This window comes from Necator americanus, chromosome V (assembly GCF_031761385.1).
Source record: "Necator americanus strain Aroian chromosome V, whole genome shotgun sequence".
In the NCBI taxonomy this organism is placed as follows: Eukaryota; Metazoa; Nematoda; class Chromadorea; order Rhabditida; family Ancylostomatidae; genus Necator; species Necator americanus.
The window spans coordinates 28,764,250-28,791,766 of record NC_087375.1 but is presented as its reverse complement, the minus strand read 5'-3'; the positions used below and the strand labels follow the sequence as shown (position 1 = coordinate 28,791,766).

General features: G+C 42.0%; 4 protein-coding genes across 8 annotated transcripts; all 4 read left to right on the top strand.

Annotated features, from left to right (window-relative positions):
- Positions 1 to 182: 182 nt before the first annotated feature.
- RB195_015541 (uncharacterized protein) lies at positions 183 to 10,326 on the top strand (the record flags this gene model as incomplete). 2 transcript variants are annotated; one of them, XM_064206297.1, is made up of 18 exons in its annotated part: positions 183 to 278; positions 1,571 to 1,645; positions 1,725 to 1,813; positions 2,737 to 2,848; positions 3,095 to 3,192; positions 3,323 to 3,423; positions 4,126 to 4,210; positions 4,329 to 4,413; positions 4,489 to 4,573; positions 4,742 to 4,853; positions 5,203 to 5,283; positions 5,350 to 5,484; positions 6,856 to 6,959; positions 7,017 to 7,124; positions 8,554 to 8,605; positions 8,654 to 8,783; positions 8,842 to 9,011; positions 10,236 to 10,326. In XM_064206297.1, the coding sequence occupies 18 exons, from the start codon at positions 183 to 185 to the stop codon at positions 10,324 to 10,326; spliced, it is 1,809 nt and encodes a 602-aa protein (XP_064062178.1). The 2 variants fall into 2 exon arrangements, with proteins under 2 accessions (XP_064062178.1, XP_064062179.1); XM_064206298.1 differs by lacking the exon at positions 183 to 278 and adding an exon at positions 1,240 to 1,248.
- A 1,363-nt stretch (positions 10,327 to 11,689) lies between these two features.
- Positions 11,690 to 26,447, top strand: RB195_015538 (uncharacterized protein; the record flags this gene model as incomplete). Of its 4 annotated transcripts, XM_064206291.1 has the most annotated exons (19): positions 11,690 to 11,731; positions 12,068 to 12,107; positions 13,261 to 13,338; positions 13,415 to 13,485; positions 13,875 to 13,995; positions 14,074 to 14,166; positions 15,438 to 15,533; positions 16,042 to 16,112; positions 16,224 to 16,368; positions 17,826 to 17,945; positions 18,340 to 18,459; positions 18,713 to 18,808; positions 18,908 to 18,982; positions 24,035 to 24,099; positions 24,175 to 24,298; positions 25,104 to 25,202; positions 25,542 to 25,616; positions 26,176 to 26,240; positions 26,316 to 26,447. In XM_064206291.1, the coding sequence occupies 19 exons, from the start codon at positions 11,690 to 11,692 to the stop codon at positions 26,445 to 26,447; spliced, it is 1,728 nt and encodes a 575-aa protein (XP_064062172.1). The 4 variants fall into 4 exon arrangements, with proteins under 4 accessions (XP_064062172.1, XP_064062176.1, XP_064062173.1 ...); XM_064206294.1 differs by lacking the exons at positions 24,035 to 24,099; positions 24,175 to 24,298; positions 25,104 to 25,202; ... (1 more) ...; positions 26,176 to 26,240; positions 26,316 to 26,447 and adding exons at positions 19,107 to 19,168; positions 19,590 to 19,890; positions 19,952 to 20,049; positions 21,065 to 21,555; positions 21,663 to 21,921; XM_064206292.1 differs by lacking the exons at positions 11,690 to 11,731; positions 12,068 to 12,107; positions 13,261 to 13,338; ... (8 more) ...; positions 18,713 to 18,808; positions 18,908 to 18,982 and adding an exon at positions 22,995 to 23,493 and having other exon boundaries at positions 24,035 to 24,096.
- RB195_015540 (uncharacterized protein) lies at positions 19,185 to 19,559 on the top strand (the record flags this gene model as incomplete). Its single annotated transcript, XM_064206296.1, has 1 exon — positions 19,185 to 19,559. One exon carries the CDS (start codon positions 19,185 to 19,187, stop codon positions 19,557 to 19,559), a length of 375 nt encoding a protein of 124 aa, XP_064062177.1.
- On the top strand, positions 22,020 to 22,367 carry RB195_015539 (uncharacterized protein; the record flags this gene model as incomplete). The annotated part of the gene is made up of 1 exon (XM_064206295.1): positions 22,020 to 22,367. One exon carries the CDS (start codon positions 22,020 to 22,022, stop codon positions 22,365 to 22,367), a length of 348 nt encoding a protein of 115 aa, XP_064062175.1.
- Positions 26,448 to 27,517: the final 1,070 nt, after the last annotated feature.

The window sequence follows — 27,517 nt, the reverse complement described above, 5'->3', positions numbered from 1 at the left end:
AAGGTTTCTTATTTGTGCTGCGGGCTCCCAACTGTCGTGCTTGTACACTTTTTCTCTTCACTTCCTCTTGTTTCAGACGTTCGGATTTCATAATCATTAAAAACAGGACTTTTTTTACCCAAAGTTAATCAGTCCCTCCTATACACAAGTCCACTACAAACGGTTTTTGCCGTGGGGAACATATGGTTAATCACGGTTTTCTTTATTTGAAATGGATGAGCAGAAAGAAGGCGAACCAAGATGTCTTTGTTACTAGGCTTGCGAAACAACTTTATTTGGTAAGCCCCGTTTGAGTTGTCAACCTGATCGTGTTAAAAAGGAACCCAATTGCCCTCTCGTTCCTTCCTAGTGAGTCTTGCGTATTCGGACTGTCGCTTCAACAAGTCAAAACATTTGTCTATCTCCGCTTAGATGGCACAGCTGACAAAACAATCGTCGATGTACAGAGAGTAGAACAAAAAGAAGAAAGTTTCAGAACTTCATACGGGTGATTCTCACTTTGGCCAGAAGGAAATAGATAAGGTGAGAGTCAATTTCTGCCCAAAAGCCAAACCTCTAAGTTCTGCAAGTAATTTCCGTATAATTTCAAGATACTGCAGTCGAGGCACGCCTTGAGAAGAACCAGTTACTGGGGTGTTGTGAATCCGTATAAACTGATGGTTCTTCAGTTCAAGTAGATCGAATATAGCCTAAAGGCAGAACGAGCCAATGTTTCAATCTCATGCCTCTTTGATCTCTTTTCTCGCATCAACTTCTTATTTGGGATATTTCTCGTTAAGAAATGCAACCCAGAAAATAGCGCCCCTGAACGCTCAACCCAGCTCAAAGGCATCACCTCACGAATCTGGTACGGCTTCGAGCGATCAGGAGCGCTATTTTCTACAACGAGTTCGATTGGAGCGCACCAGTCTTGTGCATGCGCCGCATCTTCCGGACCGTTTTTACGGCAATTAGAAAGAAATGGACGGAATCACCCCCCTCTCCGTAATCGTATAAGAATACTCCACCTGAAATCCGTACCTCCTCAGATTCGTGGGGCGATGCCTTCAAATTGATGGGAACCTTCCACCCGACAGCGCTTATTGATGCCGCTCACCCAGCAGAACGGATCTGATTTTTTTCGTATTGATCAACATCTATATCATTATCCGTAATACCTCCGCATCTGTCTTGGACGTGTTTATTCCACTTACTTTCGAGCAACACGGGTTTCGAGGGCTTTCCATTTTAATTGTTAGTATGTTAAAGGTTAGTCGCTTTAGTCGAGTCAGAATGACTGGAAACCTAGTCACGTGAGCGGCTCTGGAGACAGCGACTGCGGCTGAACTGAAACCTTTTCTCAGAGGCGCGTTTCCAGCAAGGGAAGGTCTCGTTCTTCGCAACCGTTTGTTCTACTGTGCCACTTCGAACGCAGCCGCTTACGTAACTGCGTTCATTTAATGCAGGATTGCAATCCGATTCTTCCACATATTCCCACGTACATTTTTATAGTTTTGTACATTAAGTCTCCATCAGTTGAAAATACAGCAATGTTGTTCAATCCCTGTCGATTCATAACAGTGCCTTTTAGTCAATTGACGAAAAAGATGACGAACCATTAATCTTAACAACAAATCATTTAAAAACTACGAATGAAAGCTTGGAAGTAAGCTCAGATTCTCACACATAAATTTTCCTCCAAACAGTTTTTAAACCCATTTTATAATATAAAAAGTCGATTATAGTTAGATGCTACTCAAAGTGACAGCACCGAGGAAAATTGTTATGCGAATCTCGATCCGGATAAACTAGTGAATGCTTATGGTTTTGGTAGGTGAGTGTACTCATTTTTCTCAATGTTTTCAAAGAATTCGCTGCAACGCAAAGAACAGTCAGGCGCATGCCTCTTGAGGAACGCAGTGAGGTCGAAAGTAGAACCTAGCTAATGAAGAAAATCTTAAGCAACTGATTCTTTCGTACAAACACACATTCATTCCAAAGCTATGAGATTGGAAAGCAGCCTCCACTAATACTCATATCGACGGCATTTGGTTTCATTTCTTAGCTAGCTGATTTTCCACTTCTGTTAAGGATTCGGACAGTAGCTTGGAAAGTTTGTGAAATTTCAATCCTCATTAATTTCTCTCTATTAAGCTATTCTTCACCAATGCTGCACCATCTGAAACTATAATTTTCAAAATTCACATCACCTAACCGATTGCTTAAAAAATCTCTGTATTCAGAGGCAGTATACCACGAATCTGACGTGGTGAGGAAAGCAAGGAGAGATGAGCGGAACCAACCCTGATCCAGTAATCTACAACCCTAACTCTAGATTTTCCCATTTGTTCACCAAGCCAAATTTTTCCACTGGTACATTTATACAGTGGTATGCCGCCTTTAAATGAACACATAAATTCCTTAAGCGAGGATGCGGCGCGGTCGGTAAGAGATGTAGTGTCACCTCACGACCGATGGTTCAAAACCGCCCTAGTGCCAACTAATCTTTTCACTCTTCCGGTTCGATAAAATGGTGCCAAACTTGTCTGGCTAAAGGTCCCCGTAAGGCATTGTTAGGCCAACATGCGTTCTAAAAACTAATCGATTACGAGTTTCAGTAAAATGTGTTATGCCAAACGGACTGATGCTTTCGGATTGATTGATATTTTACCTCATAACTTCGTTGAAAACTACGTAAATTAAAAAAGTCGGCAAAACAAAAAAGTGTATAACTATTGATAATTTTTGATGTTTTAGATATCAAATGTTCGGCTATTTTCTGTGCGAATTTCTTAACTTTTTCTATTCGGCTGCCTTGTACGTTATGCCATACGTGGAGGCTAATCCTGTGCTTGAATGCACTTACAAGGTGAATAAAGACTTGCTTGGAATATTGATTTGAAAATCTGTTTGAATCCTTATTTATTGTTCTAAGCTTTCATACTGATTACATACATGTGACCCATTTATATGCAGCTTCTTTCATGGGATCACAGTGGAATAAGGAAAATGGAGAGGTTTCTCAACCTTTCATTTTTCTTTCATTTCCAAATATGCGGACCATTAATATGAGATGCAACATTAACAGTAGCGAAATGCGAGACTTTTATTTGAGAACCAATCTCTGAACGTGGACGGAACCTGCTGGATTGCACCAAAAAACAACTACTCTTTAAAAGGAAAATGTGGTGATGTTGGCGAAACGAATTTAATGTAGGCCCAAATTTCAAACAAAGTTTTATAAGCGTTTATTATTGTTTTTTATTCTTTTTTATCTTTTTTTACCCGAGATAAATTATAAATCACTTTGTCATTTGTCATGATTAAGAGAGTGCTCGTTTAGCGTGAAGGATCCCCATCATTCTACAACGCTTATTAAAGAGTTCGGAATAAGTTGCAGTTCGTTCGTATGGAAAGAAGCTGGCCTAACGGCATTCACAGTAGGTGAGAGTGAAGCATTCATTAACCTTTCATAAAAAGGAGGACGAAACATGGGAAGACAAAAGTACGAAAAAATTTCGAGATTAGTATCCTTACGCTGCATACGTCTGTCAAAATAATTGGATTTATAATGAAATAAACCTCGTTACCAAGGTGCACTATTATTATTACTATTGTTATTATTATTATTATTATTATTATTATTATTATTATTATTATTATTATTATTATTATTATTATTATTATTATTCTAATGCGATTCCATTTGTCTCGCCGCACTTCTTTAAAGGCAGCATACTGCGAATCTGGAGTGGTACGGATTTCAGTTGGAGTATCCGTATACGCGGTTGTAGATTATGGAGACGGAGGTGGTTCCGCTCAGCTCTCCCTGAATCACTGCAAGCAGTCGGTCGCTGAATGCTGTTTTGTACGATGACTTCTATTGCAGCGCGCCACCCTTGCACGCGTAGCGTCCCTTACTGCCTATCGGGGCAGTTCGAATTGATTTTCGACGAATCGCAGGACGGAGGCGGCGCAAGAGGTGGAGCATTGTAATAGATGGCGTCGTACAAAACAGCATTTGGAGGCGGCTGTTTGCAGTGATGCAGGGAGAGATTGGCGGAACCACGCAGGTCTAAGACCCTGTATACGGATACTCCACCAGAGTATTTCCAGAGAAGTACTATCTACTTTGCTCGTTTGCAGGAGCTATAATAGTAGTCCCAGCGATGGCATCGATGGCAGACGAATATGGTCGACGAAAAATAACTTTAGCTTCACTTGCAATATCGTAAGTTTTCTTCCAGGGCGTTTCTAACAGCTCTAAATTCCAAACCACTCTTCGTTATCGTTTCGTTTTTAAGTTCAATTTCTTTCGTTCAATAAGTTTTAAAAATTCCTTTTTGTAGGTTTCTCGGTCATTTACTCGCCTCTTTTGCTCCAAACTACTACATATTCATTTTGTTACGCTTCATTATAGGTGCTGCTAGTGATGTAAGCAAATTTATTTTTTCCTATAGTTAATCATCGTTCTCGTATTTTTGCTGCTAAAAATCGCGTCCTGTTCAGACTTATCTCTCATTGTGCGCAATAATGAGCTGTGAATTACTTCCATCAGGGAGCAGAGCTTGGATCACCTTGGTTCAAACAATAGGTTTTATTTGTCTTAGTATTTCTTTCAAAAAAAGAGATCATTTCAACCACTAGCCTACTGTGCTACTTGGCTCTTTCATGAAGTTCACTAGGATTCACGTGCAAAATATTTTACTCCGGTTTATACATGAATAAAGCCGATTGAATTAAAAACACAAAACTTTTTCAGCATGGGTGTTTGGAATGTTCTGGGTCGGTGTGTTATCTCTTTTCGTGAAAGAATGGCGGCTGATGTATATGGCGTGTGCGGCACCGGGAGCACTAACGATTGCATACTTTTTGTAAGCACCTTCAAAGTTTTGATGCCGAGTCAACTGGCGGTGGATAGAGCGATGCCAGCCGGACTAATTCTGAAACATCTTGATGTTATTTAATCATGCGCCAATTTTAATCAAGTGAAATAGAGGACCCAACTTTAAACGAATCTCTTCTCCATTAGTTCTCCATCGTCCTTCAGAATGCTTAGTACTAAAACAGTAATATGGAGTATACAGAGCATCTGGCGGTCACAGCTAACACGAGACGCCTATTCCTTTGCTGCTTGATGCCTATTGATCATCGGTTACCTATCACACTATTTTCAGCAAATGTACTGGAATTTTTCGAATTTCATTTTGCATTTGTTTACAGTTTCCTTCCTGAGTCCCCACATTGGTTGATTCAGCATGAAAAGTACAAAGAAATAGAAGACTATATTAGAACATCAAATAGGTAGAATATTGTTAGCTTGGTGATTACCAAGAAAACATTTAACTGATATTAAAAGTACCGCTTTAGGTGGAACAACACCAAAATCGATGTCAGTGTCTGCAGACGCATTGGCCCACCGCCACAAGAGAAGCGTGAAACGATCGGAGCAATAATAAGAAGTCCAGAGATGCTTAAGCTTCTGACCATCAACGGATTTATCCAGTAACTGCTTCTATTGAGATTTTCTTTAGTTATCATTGGAAAAAGCATGGTCTCATTGTTTCTTTGCAAAAAAAAGGTAACAGATGAAAGAGAAAAGTAGGAAATAATTTTATTTCTCCAAAGAATATTGAGTATCAGCTGGTTTGTAGTTTGAGTTTATAGTTTTTTTTCTTGTTAAAAATTTTTACTGGATATCAGAGCAAACATGTCAACACGTTAGCCAGTTATATATCGTACCTCATTGTTAAAGATCTTAAGAGAGCTTTAAAGGGGTCGAATAAGTGATGATTCAGGGAAGGTGGGGCCATGTCGGTAGAACGGAAGGGGTGCTCTGTCCCAGCCTTGTTCTTCGCTTTTTTGATGGGTCTCCTTAGCTACATGGGGTCTTGCGTTATCGTTAAGCCGAAGCTCATTTCGGATTCTTTTCTCGAACGAGTCCACGAGGCGTAAATGAGAGCCGTGTCCGTGTTTCGTTGCAGGACCAGCTCGTAGTACAGCTTTACAGTGTGTAGGCGACCCGATCGTGGCTTGAATTTGAAAATCGACAGTCCTGATCGTAGTAGTGTCCTTGTGAAATTATCATCTTGCTTAAAATTAAGAAGAGTACCCTGCCAATCGTTATCGTTATCCGCATCCATGGATACCGATGAGGAATTGAGAGTTCTGGACATCTGACAAAAAAAAACCCTGACAAGACTTTCTTATCAACCTAATGCATCCTAGCAACTCATAGCTGAGGTTTCTTTTTGTCGCAAGAAACTACTAGAATATTTAATGTTTCCGCAAAGCACATTTCTATCATTGTAAAAGAACTGATGAAAACTGGTTGCATTTGAAGGCATCACCCCACGAATCTGAGGTGGTATGGAGTATTGGAATACGGGCTCGTGGATTATGGAGAGGGGGGGGGGGATGATTCTGTCCATTTCTTCCTAATCGTCGTAAAAAAGCCTGGAAGCTACGGCTTCGAGCATTCCGGCGCGCTATTTTCTACAACGAGTCCGATTGGAGCGCGCCAGCAGTATGCACACGCCGCATCTTCAGACCGTTTTTTACGGCAATTAGGAAGAAGTGGACGGAATCACCCCCCGTCTTCATAATCTGCTATCCCGTATACGAATACTCCACGTGAAAACCGTACCACCACATATTCGTGGTTCTGCCTTTAAAGCCCATGTTGCGATTCCGTACCATTTTGAGCTGACCATGACTAAGAGCGCAGCGTAGGTAAGTGTAAAGCTTTTCACAGACATGAAACTGGCAGAACCGATCGAATTTCTATTAATCCAATCTTTCCTACCCTGAATTTTTGCGCACGTCTTTGGCATCACGTGTTGGTGCGAACTTCTCGCGACGTTCACTTGACTTCAGGTTCGTGATGTCATTCTACTACTTCGGTCTTTCCTTTCTTTCTGTTGATCTCAGTGATGATCGTTTTACGGCTTTTATGCTCTCCGCTTTTGTTGAGCTACCAGGCGAGTGAACAGTTTTCATCACATTTAAAGTACCTGCATTATTTACAAGGATTACAGGAGGTTTGGTTGTAATTCCTTTAATGTTGTATGCAGGACGTCGAATATTGTGCTTAACTACTATGGTGGTACAAGGCGTGGCTATCATCATTGCACCATTTTCCCGCGGTGAGGCGTAAAATAGCTTATCTTTGGTAAATGATGCCTCTGAAATAATATTGAGCTCACGGAATAGAATGCAACCATTCGTCATAGGTAATCCAAATGACATCAATCGATTATCACTAGTTTGCTATCAAAACGACGTCGTTATATTGAAGGCATCAGTCCACTGTTCTGGGGTGATGCGGGTTTCAGGTGGATCATGCTTATACGGAGTCGTAGATTATGGAGGGAAGGATGATTCCGTCTATTTCTTCCTAATCGCTGTAAAAAACGGCCCTGAAAATACGAATTCGAGCGTTTCGGCGCGCTATCTTCTACAAGGAGTTCGATTGGGGCGCGCCAGCCTTGCGCACGCGCCACACCTTCTGGGCCGTTTTTTTCCTGCTATTAGGAAGGGATGGACGGATCACCCTCTTCTCCATAATATACGACCCCGTATAGGAACTCTCCACTTGAAATCCACACCACACCAGATTCGTGAGGTGATGCCTTTATGTTGAGCTACAACTTCTGCCGGGTACATTGTACCTGCTGTTATTGTTTACGCAACCAATGTGTTACCCAAATCCCAAGGATTGATGCGCCGGCGCCAGAAATTGGGAAAGTGGAGGAAAAAAGAAAGAAAAGGAAAGAAAAGGAAAAGGAGGAAAAAAGGGGAGGAGGGGAGGTTCGCACGGTCTTGGAAGAAGAGTGGTTCCGTGTAATAACTCCAAGTGAATGTGAAATTATCCTTAAATGACTAACGACAGATCTCGCTTACTACTGCCTTTGTCAAACTGGTGCGAATTTATTTGCATTCTTCCTTGCAACCGTAAAGTAATACGTAGCATCGCTACGTTTTTGATCCCCTTACTACTCTACTTTATCTCACACTTATTTTCCACCCATGAATAATATTTTGTAGAATATGTATTCGTTAGTGCCACCTCTACGTTATAGTACGTTTCTATTCCCTCTACATTAGTATATTGCTTCAGTGTTTATTCGTTCGGTCGAAAAAATGAGAAGTATATTGTTTTTGATTCTTGAAGTTTTACTTTTGCATAAAAGGGCGGGTGTAGTGTGGCGGTTAGAGGTTTGCTGCCTGCACAATCGATCGGATGTTCGAGTCCGCCTTAGTGCTCACCAAACATTTCATCCATACGGGGTCGAAAAATTGGTGCCAGACTTTATGTGGGATGATAAAAATACTGACTTAACTCGGCTTAATCGGCTAGTCACAGCGAGTCAATGTATAGGCCAGTTACACGCTCGTGAACCTCAAACGATTCTGAATTGAAGAGAACGTGGTGGCGAATCCCAAGCGGATTGGTTAACGCAAGGCACTTTATCTTTTATCTTTTACTTTTGCATACTAATGTGAAAATTGCGAATGCAGTTCTTTAATTATAATTCCTTTTGTGGTACTTTCTTAAACAGGATAACATTTCAGAACCTGAATGGTGTCTGGTCGCATTTGTGCTGTTCGGTAAAATGATAAACAGGTAAAGACACCTTCTTACCAAAACAGTAGATAAAAAACACTTCTTCAGCGTAACATATGCCGTTCACCCTATTTACGTCTCCGAACTTTCACCTACATCAGTCAGATCTTTGTTTTTCTCGATTATCAACGTACCGCAGAGCATAGGGATTATTGTTGCCCCGTACTTACGTCATCTGGTAGGCCAAGTAATGCACTTGGATATCCACACAAAACTGTCACAATTTCGATCTTTAGGACATTGGACCTGAATATACCAAATACGTAGCTGTTGGTGTACTGTGCATTATTTCTGGTCTACTGTGTGTGTTTCTGCCGGAGACAAAGGATCGTCCATTACCACCGGATATAAAAACTGCTTCTGATAACTTTACTGCAGATTGGAGAGACAGAGAAGAGTTGATGAGGTTGGTGACATCGCCTTTATCTGCTCTCCTAGATCCTAGAGGGTCAAAGTGCAGTGTTCTATAGGAAGTGGCTTTGCAAGACTTCTATGTGTTGATATCCAGAGTGAAAATTCATTGCTAGCTAATATTTTTAATGGAAAACTGATCATGGCTTCTTGCACGATACATTAACAAAACTGATTATATTTTTGAAGCTTTTATCTTGCAATGTTGTAAGAAGATCATCGAGTCGTAAGATCATCGAGAAGTAGAAGATCATCTAGTTGTAGTCTTGCGAGTTCTTTCCCAAAGAGACAAAAGTTAACTCCCAAAACCGTAGTGCTTGAAGGAACAGAACGGTTGAGTGGAACGCCTGGAAAAGTGCAGAGAGAGCTCGGACTTTTAAAGGCAACACACACTTCTTCCTGAGGATTTACAAGCATCGGGCCGGGAGATCGGAGTTACTGTGTGTTAAGATTGTTTAAAGGCAGCATAACACGAATCTGAGGTGGTGCAGATTTCAGGTGGAGTATACGAGGTCGTAGATTATGGAGACGGCGTTCCTCTCGTTCCTCTCCTTCCGCTCCGCTCGGCTCTCCCTGCATCACTGCAAACAGCCGCCTCCAGAATGCTGTTTTGTACGACGCCATCGATTGCAGCACTCCACCACTTGCGCCGCCTCCGCCCTGTGATTCGTCGAAAATCATTTGGGACTGCCCCGATAGGGTGCAAGGGTGGCGCGCTGCAATAGAAGCCATTTTCAAGTTATATAACACAGATATACGTACAAAACAGCACTCAAGGACTGCTTGCAGTGATTCAGGGAGAGACAAGCGGAACCACCCCGGTCTCCATAATCTACGACCCCGTACACGGATACTCTACCTGAAATCCATACCAACCCAGATTCGTAGTATGCTGCCTTTAAACGCACAGGGTTGTCTTTTATGTAGACGTTGCGCACATCTACATATACAAGTTTCATGCACATCGAGCTGTTTTCAGGAAAAATCTTTCCTGACTTTAAGTAGATTTTTTTCTACATGGATATTGTATTTGAATATCTGCGTAGTTTCATGGTAGTCGAAAGATTAAAGTGAAAGCAATGTGGCCTACACTTACTTGCTGCAATACCACTTTATAATAAATACATAAATTCACGTTCCCGCCCAGATGACATAATGTCGACTCTGGTCTCAATTAAAAACCTATCTAGAACAACGGTTAATTTTAATATTATTTCAGGGAGCAAGAACTAGAAGAACACGAGTATCCTGATGAAAAAACGCCAGCTGTTTTCCGAGAAAGTCATTCAACCCCGATTTTTCGTTCCTAGCACATGCTCCAATTCTTAAGGAAGAAATAAAAAAAATCAGCTTGTGTGGTAGACCGATACAGATGTGAAGTCAAATTCTGCACTGGAAATAACTGCGAATTACTTGAAACATGCAAAACAATGTAAAAAAAAAACTTCCACTTTGCTACTACCATTGATTAATTTGCTATGGCTGAGCCCATCTATACCAGGATGTAAGGATTTACAAAATGATGGGACTTTCCTAGATTTTCCTAGAAAGATATCGCAATTCATTAAAGTCCTTCTTGCATTCTTTTCAAGATACACCATTGGTCGAATCTCGCTAAGTAGGGAAACAAAACGTCTCATATTCATCGCACCCAACACCAGTGATTAGGAACTTATTATTAGAGAGATACCTTCATATCAAAGGTAGCTATCATCAAGGAATGTAGCACTTAAATGCATCATTCCACGATTCTGAGGTGGTACGGATTTCAGGTGGAGTATTCGTATAGGGGATAGTAAAGTATGGAGAGGGGGGTGATTCCGTACATTTCTCCCTAATTGCCGTAAAAAAAACGGCCCGGAAGATACGGCTTCGGACGTTCTGGCGCACTATTTTCTACAAGGAGTTTGACTGGAGAGCGCCAGAATTGTGCGGCGCCGCATTTTCCGGGACGTTCTTTTCGGCAATGAGGAAGAAATGGACGAAATCACCCTCCTCTCCGTAATCTACTATCCCTTATAAGAAAACTCCACCTGAAATCTGCACCACCTAAGATAATCGTGAGGTGATGTCTTTAATGGATACGGTTCGGATATGGAAATTGTGGCAGCAGATTCGCAAAGAAATGCTCAAATGCGTGAAATGCCGACGCTTCAGTGCACTACCGTACCCTTACGTACCGTACCCGGACCTTACAGGTCTACCGGCCTCTAAAACGTACGCAGGTAGTACAGAACCCTTAATAACACCTCTGTTGTCACTCTCATCGTTTTGCTTGTTTACATTCATTATGTTCACATACATGCTTTTTATATGTTTCATGCTCGTAACATAGGGCACAGGCTAGCCCTCACAAGTCATTGTTCTTCGTTCTTCTCTCTCTGTCTTCATCTTCTAAACCTAAACCTCAAACGATTCTGAATCGAAGTCAAATGACAGACACATCCCTGTAGGGATTGCTCAAATAAGTGCATTTTATTTTTTATCTTTACAATCTCCAATCACTTGGTTTTCTGCAAAAGATTTTCAAACTACTCTGCATATCTATTTAAAAAGTATATCCTTGCGCTCTACTTTCGCCTTGTTTTTATTGGTAATTCAACGGTCAAACCTGTCCTTGACTTGACTATAAAAGGAATCAGTAATGCGACTAATTGATCGTCTATTCGTTAAATGCAGGAATTTTCTAGTCATATCTTTGCCGAATGCCTACTGGTAGGTTATAACAAAATAATTTGCTTCTAAATTCAAAAAAAATTACCGAATTACAAAGAAAATTAACGGAATTTTCTAAAAATTTGTATCCTCCAAATTCTTTAAATTCTGATTTAAAAATTGCCAACAAATAAGTCTTCGCGTGTGGACAAACGTGTGAAGCGGTTTATGAACTCTCCACGCGCGTGGGGGAAGTTCAAAATCCTCTCCTCGTGTCAGAATGACTCATCCATACTGTGAGCTCCTTTCTAAACTCATATTATAAACAATTCATTGAAATTAGTAGTACTTCACTTCATTCGAAGGTAATTTTAAACGTTACGTCATTCTTTTTAGGCACTCTTCTGTCTCACATGCGCAACCGCCAAATCATATGGTGAGTAAAATATGAGAATATTAAGGTTGTGATTATACTGATTTTCAAGAGTTTCGAAGTTGAAATTGGAGAGTATGTATCAATAAATCGAGCAGTAGGTAAGTCACATAGCGACATTTATTGGCAGTAGTTCGATGTATTGGGCGACAAATATGAGGCCAGCAATTGATTTCTGATGTTAAAATTCATAAAAGTTATATGAACGTAGGATGACAAAATAGTTTTCACCGATCTCAAAGAAACATCAATGAGGGGGAATTTTTGAAAATTTTGGAGAGCTTTTTGGGTAGTGAGCTCTTATGGCGTTGAGTTTTTGTTTTTGTTATTGTTATTTGTGTTTTAACAAGTTCCAGTGTTAAAAGTATCACCCCACGAATCTGAGGTGGTGAAGATTTCTGGTGGAGTATTCGTGTACGGGATCGTAGATTATGGAGAGAAGGATGATTCCGTCCATTTCTTCCTAACTGCCCTAAAAAACGGCCCTGAAAGTACGGCTACGAGCGTTCCGTCGCGCTATTTTCCACAACGAGTTCGATTGGAGCGCGCCAGCCTTGTGCACGCGCCGCATCTTCCTAGCCGTTTTTTACGACAATTAGGAAGAAATGGAAGAATTTTTTACGACAACTGGGAAGAAATGGACGAAATTACCCTCCTCTCCATAATCTAATATCCTGTACAAAAGTACTCCACCTGAAATCCCCACCATCCCTGATTCGTGGGGTGATGGCCTTAAGTGAATGATAGTATGTCGAAAGAAGAACCAAGGCAGAAAGGATAGACTACTATTTGATATTAACTTCCCTAAGGTGCTGAATAACCGTGGATCTGTAACATGTCCTGTGGATCAGAAATATCCAGAATAATACTTATTTCTTCAATGGTTTCTCTTTTACCCTTAGCGGAACATATAATAATCAATGGAATCTGATTCAATAAGGTCTCTCTTTTTGAAAAAGCAGACAAGGGAATTTATTATTTGCGTGGAATAAAAAAAAGGAGCTTGCATACAGTCCCCAACAAACCAACAACGTTCGCGCTAGGATGGAAAACATTTTAATGTTACTCCGACATTCCCTGAGAAAAGCCATCATACCCAAGAATTGTAGATTTCTATTCCTGGCAAAAAAAATAGTCACGAACATTTGTATGTCAGGACCATGTGCAGCCGTTCGCTGTGGATTCAATACAAGATGCATTGAATTTAACGGAAGCGCCAAGTGCTATGACACAAGTACGTAAAGGTTATCAAAGTTCACTTAAAATTCTGTGTCGAGTTGCTTCACGTAAGCCACTTCATTTTTTTTTAGCATGTCCCACCGGCGAAGTCTTTTCTGAGTGTTCGTCCTACTGTGAACCTACGTGCATTCCATCTGACATTGTGAGATTTTCTGAGATGGAATTTAAGCTGAAGCGGAGGAAAAGTCAGTAATGATGCAATAGGCTCGAAAATTCGAGCAAAGAGAGGGGTTTGAGGAAATAAAAGGGCTACAAATAAGATCGGCACAAAATTTAGGGATACGAATTGAGAAAAACATGATTTTCATACTGCTTTACCTGGTATGAAAAGTCACGTCTGCCGGTCCTTTCATGCCAGGATGGTGTGAGAAAAACACAGTAACGCGAAAAGTTTAAGAGTTGAAAGGTGTGAAATTATGGATTATGATGTGTGAAAGCATACCTGCAGTCAGCATGTGTTTTCAAACGCTGCCTCCAAAAAATATTTGCCTCTATTCTTCTGTCATATTTATCCCAAAAATTAACTATCAGGCCTGCATCCAAGTCTGCGGTCCACCTGCCTGTCAATGTCAACCAAGTTTTTTGCGAGACAATGGGAAATGCGTTGATCCCAAACTATGCTCTAATAAAAAAGTTACAACTCAAAGCTACGGTGAGTTCTAAGCAGTTGCTAAACGGTTTGAAAGCTGTGAGTTCTTGCCTACGCCCTTATATAGTTCATATTTTGCAGTAGATGAGCCGATAACACCTTCAACATCGAGTTGTTCTCCTCCTTGTAAACCAGGTTTCCACTGCGATGACAAAACCTGTGTTGCTGACGAAAGTAAGTGGAATCTGGGCGCTAGTATGGCGTAAATTATGGTGTACCATTAGTATAAAATAAATGTACCATAGGAAGTATGGTCTAAAAATGAAGAGGGAGGCGATTGACTTGGATCAGTCCCTTTGGGGAGCACTATCCTGATCGACCTTAAAGGCAGCATACCACGAAACTGGGGTAGTACGGATTTCAGGTGGAGTATCTGTATACTGGGTCGTAGATTACGGAGACCGGGGTGGTTCCGCTCATCTCCCCTGGTTCACTGCAAACAGCCGGACTCTGAATGATGTTTTGTACGATGCCTTCTATTGCAGCATGCCATCCTTGCATGTGCAGCGTCCCTTACTGCCTATCGGGGCAGTGCGAATTGATTTTCGACGAATCGCAGGGGTGGAGGCGGCGCAAGGGGTGGAGCGTTGCAATAGATGGCGTCGTACAAAACAGCATTCTGGAGGCGGCTGTTTGCAGTGATGCAGGCAAAGATGAGCGGAACCACTCCCGTCTCCATAATTTACGACCCCGTATACGAATACTCCACCAGAAATCCGCACCACCTCAGACTCGTGGTATGCTGCCTTTAACGTACCTTATAATAACCAAAGTGGATCCCACGCGATTCCCTATGACGATTAGGGAGAGGTGGGAGAAACATCCCTGATCCCGAAATCTACAATCCCATCGCTAGCTTTTTCTCCGGATTCCTTCATCAAGTCAGATTCGTGGTATGCTGTCTTTGATTCAAAATCGTTTGAGGTCTATGAACGCGGCCTACAAAGTGACTTGTGTCGGTCAAAGAATGTGTTGGTGTCTTATGTTCAGTGTTCTTATCTTACCAGAAAAATTTGGCACTAATTTATCGCAGATGTGATTATCAGTCGGACTGTTGTTAGTGAAGGTGTTGAACCATCAACACCTTCACTAACAACCCTGGCACACCGGTGACTTTTTTACTGTGCCGATCGTCTCCATACTGTAACAGCATACAAAAGTACTGTTGTTGCACAGCTACAGCTTTTAGTTTGTATCTTTCTCTTTTCCCGCAAAGCTCCTAATCGTATTTATAATTGAGTTATCTTTTGTGATCTCTATAAAATTCACTAACCATTTTGAGTTTTGGGCCATTAGGAGCTGAATGGTGGCTTAGTGGTCTCAAACAACAAAACAATTTAATATAGCAGAGCAATGAGGCGTCTACGGTTCTGTTACGACCCGTGCATATTCCCAATGTAAGTCAACGTTAATTCAAATCCAACAAAGATTTATGGATATTTTAGTGAAGATCCCCAGATGTGCTGAGGTCCGTGTGAAGTGCCAAGCTGGGCATCACTGTGAAGACACGCCTACGGGAATTACATGTGCTCCTGATCCAAGTGAACTCTTTTTGAATCCTTCGATTTCAGCAGCTCGCAGAAACTACGGAAGATCATCTTGAAGGCATCACCCCACGAATCTGTGGTGGTGCCGATTTCAGGTGGAGAGCTCCTATACGGGAAGTAGATTATGGAGAGGAGGGTGATTCCGTCCATTTCTTTCTAATTGCGGTAAAAAACGGTCCAGAAGATGCGGCGCGTGCACAAGACTGGCGCACTCCAATCGAACTCGTTGTAGAAATAGCGCGCCGGAGCGCTCGAAGCCGTGTCCTCCAGGCCGTTTTTTACGGCAATTTGGAAGAAATAGACGGAACCACCCTTCTCTCCATAATCTACTACTCCGTATAGGCATGACCCACTTGAAGTTCGCACCACCCCAGATTCGTGGGGTGATGCCTCTAATCGATGAATGGAGTGAACGGCGCAGTGCACTTTCAGACTTCATGAAAAGGGAGATTTTTCTGCCCAAAATATACGCCAATGTAATCATCAGTTGTTTTCGTTGCAGTCTGCCCAGCTAATGAAGTTTTCAACATATGCGCATCGGACTGCGAGCAGACTTGTGTTCCTATGGGGCGAGTGAGTTAGCGCTCTTTTCATTTCACCAAAACCTCTATACGCTACAGAGAACTTCCAAAATACGTGTCTTTAAAAAAGAAATATAAAAGATATGTTTGTCCTTTTCTTAAGCCATGCACGCTGAACTGTCTGCCACCCAAGTGTCAATGCAAAGATGGCTATGTACGCGAAGGTGGAAGATGTATAGATCCGAAGAAGTGTCCAAATCGGAAGCAATCGACAGATCGAATTCACGAATCCGTGATGCAGAGCTATGGTTCGGATTTCTACTTATGCTTCTTTTTAAAAAAAAGTTTACGAAAAGCTACACCTATGAAGAAGATTAGAATGAAAAAAAAACATGGTGGTATAGTCGGGATTGTCATCATCAATCTACTAGAAGTAAATAAGGTTTGAATGCTATAAATAGTAATTATTAACACCACAGCAGCCAGCTAGCTAACAGTACACTGTTACAACTTTCAACATCACTCACTATAGTTGTGATTGATATCATTAGTTGATTACAAACATGGCAACGACCTTCACCTTGACTCCCGGTTTTCTTCAAATGATCGAACTGATAGTGGTTTTTTAAAGCAAAATACATCAGCAGCTTGAAATCTTTGTTTGGAGAACTTTATGCATAGTAATTGGAAAAGAAGTCATAGACGGTCTTTTGCATTCTATTTCTCGATACAGTGGTTGTTCCATCTGCGTTCCTGAGAGCAGTCATCTTCGCCTTGGGATTGAAGAAGTCACAGCGAAAATAGTAAATACTACTTCCCACTGCTTTAGCTTCCGCCAACATTGTTGCTCTTCTCTCCTTAGGTTTCTCCTTTATCGCCTTTCTGCAAAGTCTCGGACGTGAATTCGTGGTTGTATGCAGCTTGTGCGGCCGCTGGAGATTCCAGAGACAGGAATCTCTTCAACGTACTTCAGAACATTTACTGGCGTCGATGATGTGGTGGTTCTCGTCCAGCGTAGAGAGGTTCTTGGAATTGTTAGTTTCCAACATTCCTTTAATGTTTCGGCGAATCCGGTACTTGTAACATCACTAAATATATGCATGAACGGACAAACAAATGATTATGTATAAGGATAGGGGCCACATGAGTCTGTCTCCTGTTCGCTGTGGCTCTGCATGTGATAAATACAATCAAACATAGTATATACGCTCTGAGCATGCCGCCAAAGCTTAACCCAAATATTTCAAATACCTAGAAGGAGAATGAAAATTTTAATAACAGCTCCGCGCCTCCTCACGGTGAATTCCCAGATATTGTCGACGCGAGAGTACTCGTGTTGATTGGCGGTTCACGGAAGAAACAATATCTCCCATACTATGAATCAATGACGAATGAATGGATTCTATGCGAGTTCTCATTGTAGATGGAGATGTTAGGGTAGAGATATGTTCGGGAACGATATGTACCTCGGCGAATATGTGAAATGTCGGTAGCTAACGACCACCTTTCCACCGACTACGTTAGAAAGTTCTTGGGAAAGAATCTTATCAAATCGTCAAACAGGGTATTGTACCATGCTGGACTGATATATATTGAATGGAAGCACATTTTAAGAGATTGGAGGGGTAGAAAAGGGCTGGACGAGCCAACGATAATGTCACCATCTATGTGTTTATGGCGACTTCTTACTTCTTACTTTTTACTTCCTCATCACACCAAACCTCAGTAAACCCTGTAGCATAACCTAACTTTCACCACTTTCCAGTTGATGAACCGATCACTCCGGTCCCACTCAATTGTCAATCGGCAACTATTCAAATCCTCTGTGTTGAAGGATTTCACTGTGAAATTGCCAACGGTGCACCTACATGTGTTCCCAATAGAAGTATGTCAATTTTTAATCACTTGAATGACCAATGAAATTGCAACGTCTCTGGACTTCCTTACGTTTTCCTTTTCCTAAAATAAGATGCTCTCCATTGCTCGTTATGTTTTTGTCCACCCAATGATTAGCGAAAAATTTGGAAAACGTATCCGGATACAGAAAAACAACTGCAAAGCGCACAATCATACAGCGCTAAGGTATCCCAGGCATATTTCGATTCCAGATCGAGTTTCATTCTAAGTTTGTACCTCTAGTGTTGTGAAACACTCCACTTATTGAGGATTTAAAACGTCTTGAAGTTTCTTTTGAAGGCTTTGGTTTTCTGCCATACCTCTCAACTTTGCTTCTTCTAATTCTTCCCACTTTTTTTGTGTATTCGCAATTTTTCTGAAAGGAGTCGCACCGAAAAGAGGATCGCAGCCGTCAGTAACATGCGCCACTACTCTCATGTTATGCAGGGATGGTACACACTGTGAAGACATCAACGGAAAACCCAAGTGTGTGAAAGATAGAGGTTCGAGTTACTCTCACTTATGAAAATAGATAGAAAAGCATAACTAAATGCTGATTTTGGACTTTGTAATATTACTAATCTTAGGACGTGTAATATTACCAATCTTAGGATACAATTGAATTTCTTAGAAATTTTTAATGACGTCCGACCAGGACGATACCTGCCGAACATCTTTGCTTTAAATAACTGAAGTTATTTTTATATTTCTTTACTATTTTTATACTAACATCTATCGGCTAAAAATTACATTTAGGTGTATCTACTGACATGCCATGCAAAAATGTAGTCTGCCCAAGTGGTCAACATTGCGAATTCTATCGAGGTGTTGCTCAATGCACAAAAAGTCCAGGTACTTATTAACCATTAATTCTAAACCTAGTGATGAGTGATGACAAGAAACTTTGGAAGATCTCAGTAGGCTCAGCACTAATCCAGATATCTCTTGCAGGTCCATGTGCGGCCGCATTTTGCGCTGGCGGAGAATGTATTGAATACGACAACACTTTCGGATGTTTCAATACAAGTAGGTCCAGTTTTCAGTCTGTAAGATGTTTTTTGGTCCTGGACCGTCATTTTGCTTCTTGTCGTTCTCGAGAACTTTTCAGTATGTTAATATTAGCGTGCGTATGTGTTTGAACCCAATTAAGACAAAATTATCGGTTCTATAGCAATGACCCACGGATCTCCTTCACTACAGGGATCACAGCAGGTTAGTCGCGGGCTATATGGCGCGTCGCCGGGTGGCGGATAGGGAGCTAATCGCGGACCAAAAGCGACCTTGTGCTTGCTCAGAGACGCAGGTGGATTCAGGGAATGGACTCCCTGTTTCTGCTGAGCTAGGACTGGCTCATGACATTCTTGTACCCCGTACGTCGATCCGGCCAAAAGCATGCAATCAAGTGATTGGGAGGCGCAAGGGAGGCGGCTTGGAGTCGCCTCCAACAAATAAGCTCCACATGTCCACTCCGGGAAAACGGAAATTCTCCCAGAAACTCATGGGACTAGAGGCTTGCAACCTGCCCATAGGTTTTAAAATTTTTATGCAAAACACAGTAGTAGAAAAGAGTCTCCTGATTCCGGAGGAAAGTTTGGTACGGTAGCACCAGGGACGGGATAGGACGGGGTTGCAGGATTCACGTAGGCTACCGAAAGGGAAAAGGACTAGGATGGCGATCTGTTCTTATAACGCACGTACGCTTGCATCGGAAGCGGCCATCGAAGATCTGATGATGCAAGGCAAGAAGATCAAGTACGACGTCAACGGGCTGACCAAGACGAGACAACGTCACCCTTTCAACGCCGTATATGAAACTCTAGAAGAACAGTTCTTAGGAACATGCGACAGCAGAGGTGTTGGTGGGGTTAGCGCCCTCGTCAACACGAGTATGGCAGAGAACATCGACCCTTTCGAGCAACTTACCACCCGAATCGGTCTCTGCGGATGAGAAGATGTGGTCGAACCCCGGCCCTATCTTCGTCGCTCAACATCAAGGAGAAGAACAATTCGAAGCTCTTTATATGGATCCAGAGAAATTCTACCAAGAAGATTATGCCTTCTACAAGGTAATAATTGGCGATTTCTACGCCAAGGTTGGCCCAAGAAAAACGCCTCAGGATTTTCACATCGGGATCCACGGCTTACAATGGAATGAACAGGAGGAGAGACTCTCCTAGTTCATCATGACGGTGACAGCTGTATAACTCAATGATCTAAAAGGACAGAACTAGTAAGATTGCAGTGAGATTTCTTATGCTGGAAATAGCACTACCAGAGATACGAAACGTTCACAACTGTACAAAAAACTGAGACTGAAATTGGACGTCTGCGAACTATTACCTTAGAAGCCCGCTATGAGTAAAATAAAAGCAAAACTAAAGGCAAAAGTTTTAAGACTTTGTGATTTTATCCAAAAAATATTATACGAAATGAAATAATGGAGAACCAGCAAAAAGCAGAAAAGAAAAAGCAAAAAGAGAAGAGATGATGAAGAGAACCTGCTAAAACAGCGAAATCTAAAAGAAAAGAAGGAAAGGAAAATAAAGAAGGAAAAAGAGAAATACAATTATTGAGAATGAAACAAATGCTGTGAAAAACTGATAATATGATTTAGTTTTCTAAGCATATTCTGCTAGAGATTGAACTCAAAGCTGCTTTCTCATGTTAAACACAACTGGAGTAGCGAGAACAAATCAATCCAGTATCTTATTTTCCCAGACCTCTCTCCAAAAATAATAGCGATAGTAGCAAAGAAAGAGTGAGAATGGGAGAAAGCGGTAGAAACCGACGGAAGCATATCAGACCATTGAAGCTCAAAATGTTCAACAGATCAGTAATTATGAAATGCGTTCGAGCGAAAGAGAGAAATTGCTTACGGAATTTTCTGAAAGGACTGAAAATAGGAATTCCGCTCATACCTAGTTAAAATCCTTTGTCAATTATTACCGGTAGCAACACTCACTTAACCGCTAACCATTTCTGCGGACATTTCCATCAAGGGTTGATACGAAATCCCCTCTCCCGACTGTGTATGGTTCGAAACTAGGACTATGTTCGAGGTCTGGATATCAGTATGGTGATGTCAGTATCTCCCGTCCAATATGACAGCTAGGAACATGCGACAGCAGAGGTGTTGGTGGAGTTAGCGTCCTCGTCAACACGAGTATGGCAAAAAACATCGACTCTTTCGAACAACTTACGACTCGAATCGGACGTCTGCGGATGAGAAGATGTGGTCCAACCCCAGCTTTGAATATCTTCGTCGCTTACGCTCCAACATCAAGCGACGGAGAAGAACAACTCGAAGCTTTTTATATGGGCCCAGAGAAATTCTACCAAGAAGATTATGCCTTCTACAAACTAATAATTGGCGATTTCTACGCCAAGGTTGGCCCAAGAAAAACGCCTCAGGATTTTCACATCGGGATTCACGGCTTACAATGGAATGAACAGGAGGAGAGGCTCTCCGAGTTCATCATGACAGCTAAGACTATTCATGTGAACTCGCAATTCCAGAAGCCCTCCTCTCTACGCTGGACGTGGGAGTCATCCGGTGGAGGATACTCTAATGAAACAGACCACATCATCGTCAATAAAAGGTTCTGCCTGTCGCTGTTTTACCAAAGTTCTATACGGGATCGGACCATCGCCTCCTCCGAAAAAGATTTTCCTTCACAAGGAGAGCAGAGAAAGCCGCCAAGTTCAGAGAGAGAAATCCTAGGACTATCATCAACTGGGATCTCTTCGCTACACTAGCCGGCTTTTGGGAAGATTCCGCAATGGACAACATCGACGAAGAATATGACCGGCTTGTTGAACACCTTCACGACTGCGCGAAGAAGGCTGAGAGTTTTAAAACCACCAAGAGACGCCTGTCTCTTGAAACTCTTGAGCTGATACGCCAGCGTGGAGCAGCACGAGCCACAGGGAATCAAGACTCGCAAGGCTTTGCAGAGAGGCGATAAAGGAAGGCCTTAAAGAGAGAAGAGCAGAAGTACTGGATGAAGCTGCAGAGGAGGGAATCCGCTATGCCCGTCGAGACTTCACCAGTCGCAAAACGAGGATGACTGCTCTCCGGAACCCAAAGGGAACAGTCACTGCATCGAGAAGGGGGATGGAGAAAAACATCTACGACTTCTACTCTAATCCCTTCGACAGATATGTCCACTTGCCTCCTTACCATCTAAGGGAAGACGGACAAGTCATTCCAGAGGTTCTCCCGTCCGAAATACGATATGCTATCATGTCGGTAAGAAATCGTACGGAACCCGGTCCCGACAGAATAAGACCAGAACACCTGAAGAACCCGCCAGTACTCATCAACATCCTGGCGAGGCTCTTTACAGGTTATCTGTCGGAATGCAAGGTTCCTAAACAGTGGAAGACCAGCAAGACCGTGTTGTTGTATTAAAAGAGAGATCCACATGACATCGGCAACTATCGCCTATTCTGCTTACTATCCATCATCTACAAGCTTTTTACAAGAGTGATCTTAAATAGGATTAAAAAAGTCTTGGATGAAAGACAGCCATGCGAGCAAGCAGGGTTTCGAAAAGGATTCAGCACGATTGACCACATTCACACTGTTTCGAAGCTCATCGAGGTATCACGAGCAAAGAAGGCCTTCGATTCAGTTGAGACGGAAGCGGTCTGTCTTGCAACCAAGTTGTCCCCATCGACTTAAAGGAGGCCTTCGATTCAGTTGAATCCATTCTAAAAATATATATTGACGTGAAGCGGTGGGTCACAGGGTGATGCAATTTCATCCAAAGTATTCAAGCCACCCTCACCATCGAGTAAACATGGAGTAAGGTGACTGTCGGAGCTACACCAGTTGCCTTTGCTGATGACATCGTACTGGTAACACCTAGCATCAGACAAGCGGAATGAATTCGCCAATTCTACAAAAATGTGGATCATCAGTCTTGACGTGAATCTAAAGAGTTGATGGTCATCGGAACAGGGTCTCGGATGCCACATTCACGCTCAATGGTTCACACAGCTACGTTCATCTGGGTCGGGCACCCTTGAGAACGCAATGCGAAGTTGGAATGGGACGACATGGGAGCGAAGGTTGATGGTCGACAGCTACACCATTTGCGCTTTGCTGATGACATCGTGCGGGAAGAAAAAGGTGAGCGTCATTGAACGCGCAATTGAGAGAGTGATGCTAGGAGTATCCCGTTTCACGCAAGTGAGGGACGGGATTCGAAGTTCTCTCCTACGTCATCGATCGAAGATTAGAGAAGCCGCCGTGTTTGCCAAGGATAGTAAAATAAGGTGGGGCGGACACGTGATGCGCTTTAACGACAACTTTTGGACCGGAGCCGTGAGCGACTTGGTTCCGCGCAATATTAAGCGGCACTACAGGAAGACCGTCGACTCGTCGACTTTCTCCACGAAGTCCTTGAAGAAAAAATTTGACGCTCTTCGTGTTCCACGCGAACCACCACTGGGCTACTCTGGTTCGCGATCGGGACAAATGGAAGAATTACTGGCGCCCGCTCCGACTAGTTCGAAGATCAACGGGAGTCAAGGTGATTAAGGTGATAGCAATGGCATTTTTTCATGTTCGTGAATGGGTTTGGTGCCCCTCAAAGCGCTTTTTTTACGTTAAAATTTCAGCGATACGTGAAAACAACTTTGCTCCGCTCTCTAGAATCCTACACAATTCTTCTATTTCAAAAAAAAACTATGGAGCTTATACAAAATCTGAACAAAATGCATGGCATTTTCTGATAATTGAGTAGTGCAATGTTTTTCTGCTTTTCCCTGTCTGTTTCTCCTCCATTTTTGCCAAATCTGTGTGAAACTAACATTTCCAATTCTGATTCCAAAGCAAAAATTGGTAACCAAAAAAACCAACGTGATTTCATTGCGCAAACCACTACCTAGAAAAGAATTCGATTCTCAACTGCTCGCAGGTGACTGCGAACGCACTATTGAAGCGCAGACAGTGGCTGCCTTATAGGTCCCATTGTGAGGGCATCTTCTATAGACCTTTGCGATCTAGAATAGAGCTCAGAGCGCAGATAGCAAATTTTTGACTGGATCTGCCTTAGGATGACCATTTTTCAGAATGTGGCCCGAATGAAGAGTTCAGGCGATGTGCTTCGTGTGAACCAACTTGTGGACCAATAGTGGTTGGTTATTAGTTCTTTGACGTATACATATATGTAGGTAATCAATATCATAGTAATTATCAAACTGTATTTTAGCCATGTCTGCCTGTTTGTTTTCCGCCTGCCTGTCAGTGCATTGGTGGATATGTACGTGACAATGGAAAATGTATAGAGAGGAATAAGTGTAAGAAACAGAGCGAAACTAATGGGAAGCCGACAAGTGAGCCGAAATTGTTTTTCTCTAGGGTTGTGCAACAGATTACAGCTACACAACAGTGAAAGAGTGGGCAGAGTAGAGACAACACAACACTTGAGACTAGGTTGAGAAACCTCAGAAAGTTTTAAAATAAATAAAACCCTTTTTGTACGTTGTAGATCTTCTATAACAACTCTTTGAAATGTTCTTCTCTACTGTTCAAATGTGTTTTAAACATTATCCTACTCTAATTTCCCCTGTGTCCGACCATATATGCGAGGAAAAACTGTGTTTATTCTTCAATAATTGTTTTCTTTAGTAGAGCCGTACACGAAGTTGTTATATATGTTTATTCTATATGTTCGCACAAATAGATGTATGAAGAAACATAAACACGAACGTAAAAACAAAGCAGTGGTAAGAAAAACAGTTAAATCCAGAAAACAATCTCTTATCTCTATATAAAATGTTCAAAAATGTTCCTGGAGAGACCAGGCTGCCTCGTTCACGGGAAACTAGGGTATGTTTCCACTTCGAACTATTTCGAGGAATGCTTCTTCATTCCCGCTACGAAACTGGCCTGAACTAGTAATATAGGCCTGAAAACAGTAATTTTCTGGTTCCGTGGGTATGGTTTTTTTTTGTTTTTGTTAACTTGTTCACTTAAATTTTTTCCTGACACTGGAGACTCTTTACTCGACAGAATTCCTATTGTGTTTCTGTACTAGCTACACGTTTAGGACACAACCTACACAACTTACCAACGTGCAGAAATTCTTGAGATTTTGAGAAATTTTTGAAGGGTTGATTTCTGATTGTTTTTTTTCAGGTACTATAACTAATAGTTTTCCATGCGCAAAAGTGAAGTGTCCACCTGGTCAGTACTGTGAGTTTTATGAAGGCGCGACTATGTGTGTGCCCCTTCCAGGTAAATCTTCTCCTTTTTCGTGCAAAATAAACACTAACTTGCCCACGAGTGAAAAGACTTGTCATACACATCTAGCCATCTTTTCGCCGGAAATAAATTCTGTAGTCGAGTCAAAACGACATGAAGCACGGACAGTTGCGCAAGCGGCTACGCTCGAAGCGGTGCAGTGGAGACAGCGGTCGGAAGTGAGATGGGACTATGGCGATCTGCAGAGATGGGTGGCAGTAGCGAGGATCCTCATACGGTCCCAACCGCTATGCTCACCACGCCGCTTCAAGCGCAACCGCTCAGGCAACTGTCCGTGCTTCATGTCGTTTTGACCCAGCTATATACTTCTAGGTCCGTGCGCTAGCGTCCGATGTGCAGGAACTGAATGCATCGAATACAATGACACCTTTGGCTGTTTTAACACAAGTGAGTTGGAACCCGTAGAAGAAGGTTGCAACAGATTTCGTCTCTCTGCTTCTCACGCAGTTTGTAGTGTGCGCCGAGAGTTTCACAGAGTACAGAAGCTAAAATCATTGCAGCAGTTCAATCATAGAATGAAATGAGAATGAACTGGGCTTTGTCGTATGGCAGACAAGTAAAACTTGTTCAAAAAGTATAGCATAAGGCATTGAATTAATCGTGCTTTAACTTTCTTAGCTGTGAAAGGAATGTTTATTTCCTTCATCTACTTCAACACACAGAAGATGCGCCGTGGAAACGGAGATCAAAAAAGAACTGAACTGTAACCTGCAAAATGAACGAAAAAAATGTAGGATGCTGCAATCTGACATTTTGGTGCAGTTTTCCAAACTGTTCTACTAATACAGAGCAAAATTTCTTAATGAATTCGAAATGTTTTCAAAGAAACACTTTTGTCAAGGATTGAATGATCATTCTCACCCAGTCGGAGTCAATTTATTATGCTGAGGACGATTTGTGAACAAAAAAACTTTGAATCTCTGAATTGAATCCAGCAGTTTTACAGCATGCGGCCCGAACGAGGAATTCAAACGATGCGCTTCCTGTGAACCAACATGTGGACCAATAGTGGTACGTATCAATTATTGTTTAGGACCAAATTACAATCAAAAATTGGGGCAACCGTTCCACAGTCTTGTTTTCCAGCCCTGCTTAGATGTCTGCCAACCGCCCACGTGTCAATGTAAAGGCGGATATGTACGCAGCAAAGGGATGTGTATTAAGCAAAGCAGCTGTGAGAAGAGTGGAGAACACGGAAACAATCCTTATCACCGATAATTTTTCAAACTAGTAATAAAGGATGAAAGATAATGTTTTTGGCGTGAATCAATCTGCCTGGGATTCGCCCCCACGTTCACTCCAATTCAGAATGCGAATTTTTTGTGGTTTACGAACGTGTAACTGGCCCATACAATGACTTGCGGTGGCTAGCCGATGTGTCATGTCAGTGTTTCTATCCTCTCACACATATCTGGTACCAATTTATCGACTCCGGAAGGATGAAAGGCTTGATGAGCACTAGTTCGGATTCGAACCTCCAATCGATCGTGCGGGAAGCGGAACCTCTAACCGCTACACTACACCCGAAACTAGTGATACATTTCTGTATTCCTTTGCCGGAATGCATTTACATTGACTTGCTTCATAAGTTCATTTGATTTTTTTTCCATTTGGCTAAGCCATTTTTTTGTTGTTCAACTAAAAAGATCAAAGTAGTCATTTATCATCAGCTTTTTAGCAGCATTCACTTTTTTAATGAATTTATCTGAAATCAAACAATCATTACTACTGATTTGAAATTGATAATTACCAAACATTGCTGCAACGGTAATAAATTAAGGAAATATATGAGTGATCATTAGCTTGACTTTCATCTCTAGAACTGTTTCAAATAGAGTTTAAAAAAGCGAAATGTAGCTATGAACCTAATCCGCCAACGCATATCACTTAATTTTAGAATCGTTTGGGATTTCTGACTGATAATACACTTTTGAAATTTAGGACGGATGAACTCTGAAATTCTGTGCACTTTATTGTTTTTTCATGCCAACCTCTTACCAGTGCCCTCGGATCTCCGTTACTAGAGGAATCACAGTCGCCAGGCTACGTGGCGCGTCTTCAGTAGCCGGGCAAAGCGCCAACCAAAGGCGTCCTTGGGCCTAACCTGAGACGCGATTGGATTCCAGGGAAGGACTGAAAGTTTCGACTGTGCCAGTACTGACTCATGACATATTTGTATCCCGTGCGTTGGTCCTACCAAAAGCCTACGATCAAGCAACTGGGAGGTGCAAGCAAGGGGAGGAGGGCTGTTTCGAGTCGCCTCCAACACGTAAGCTCCATTACTTTGA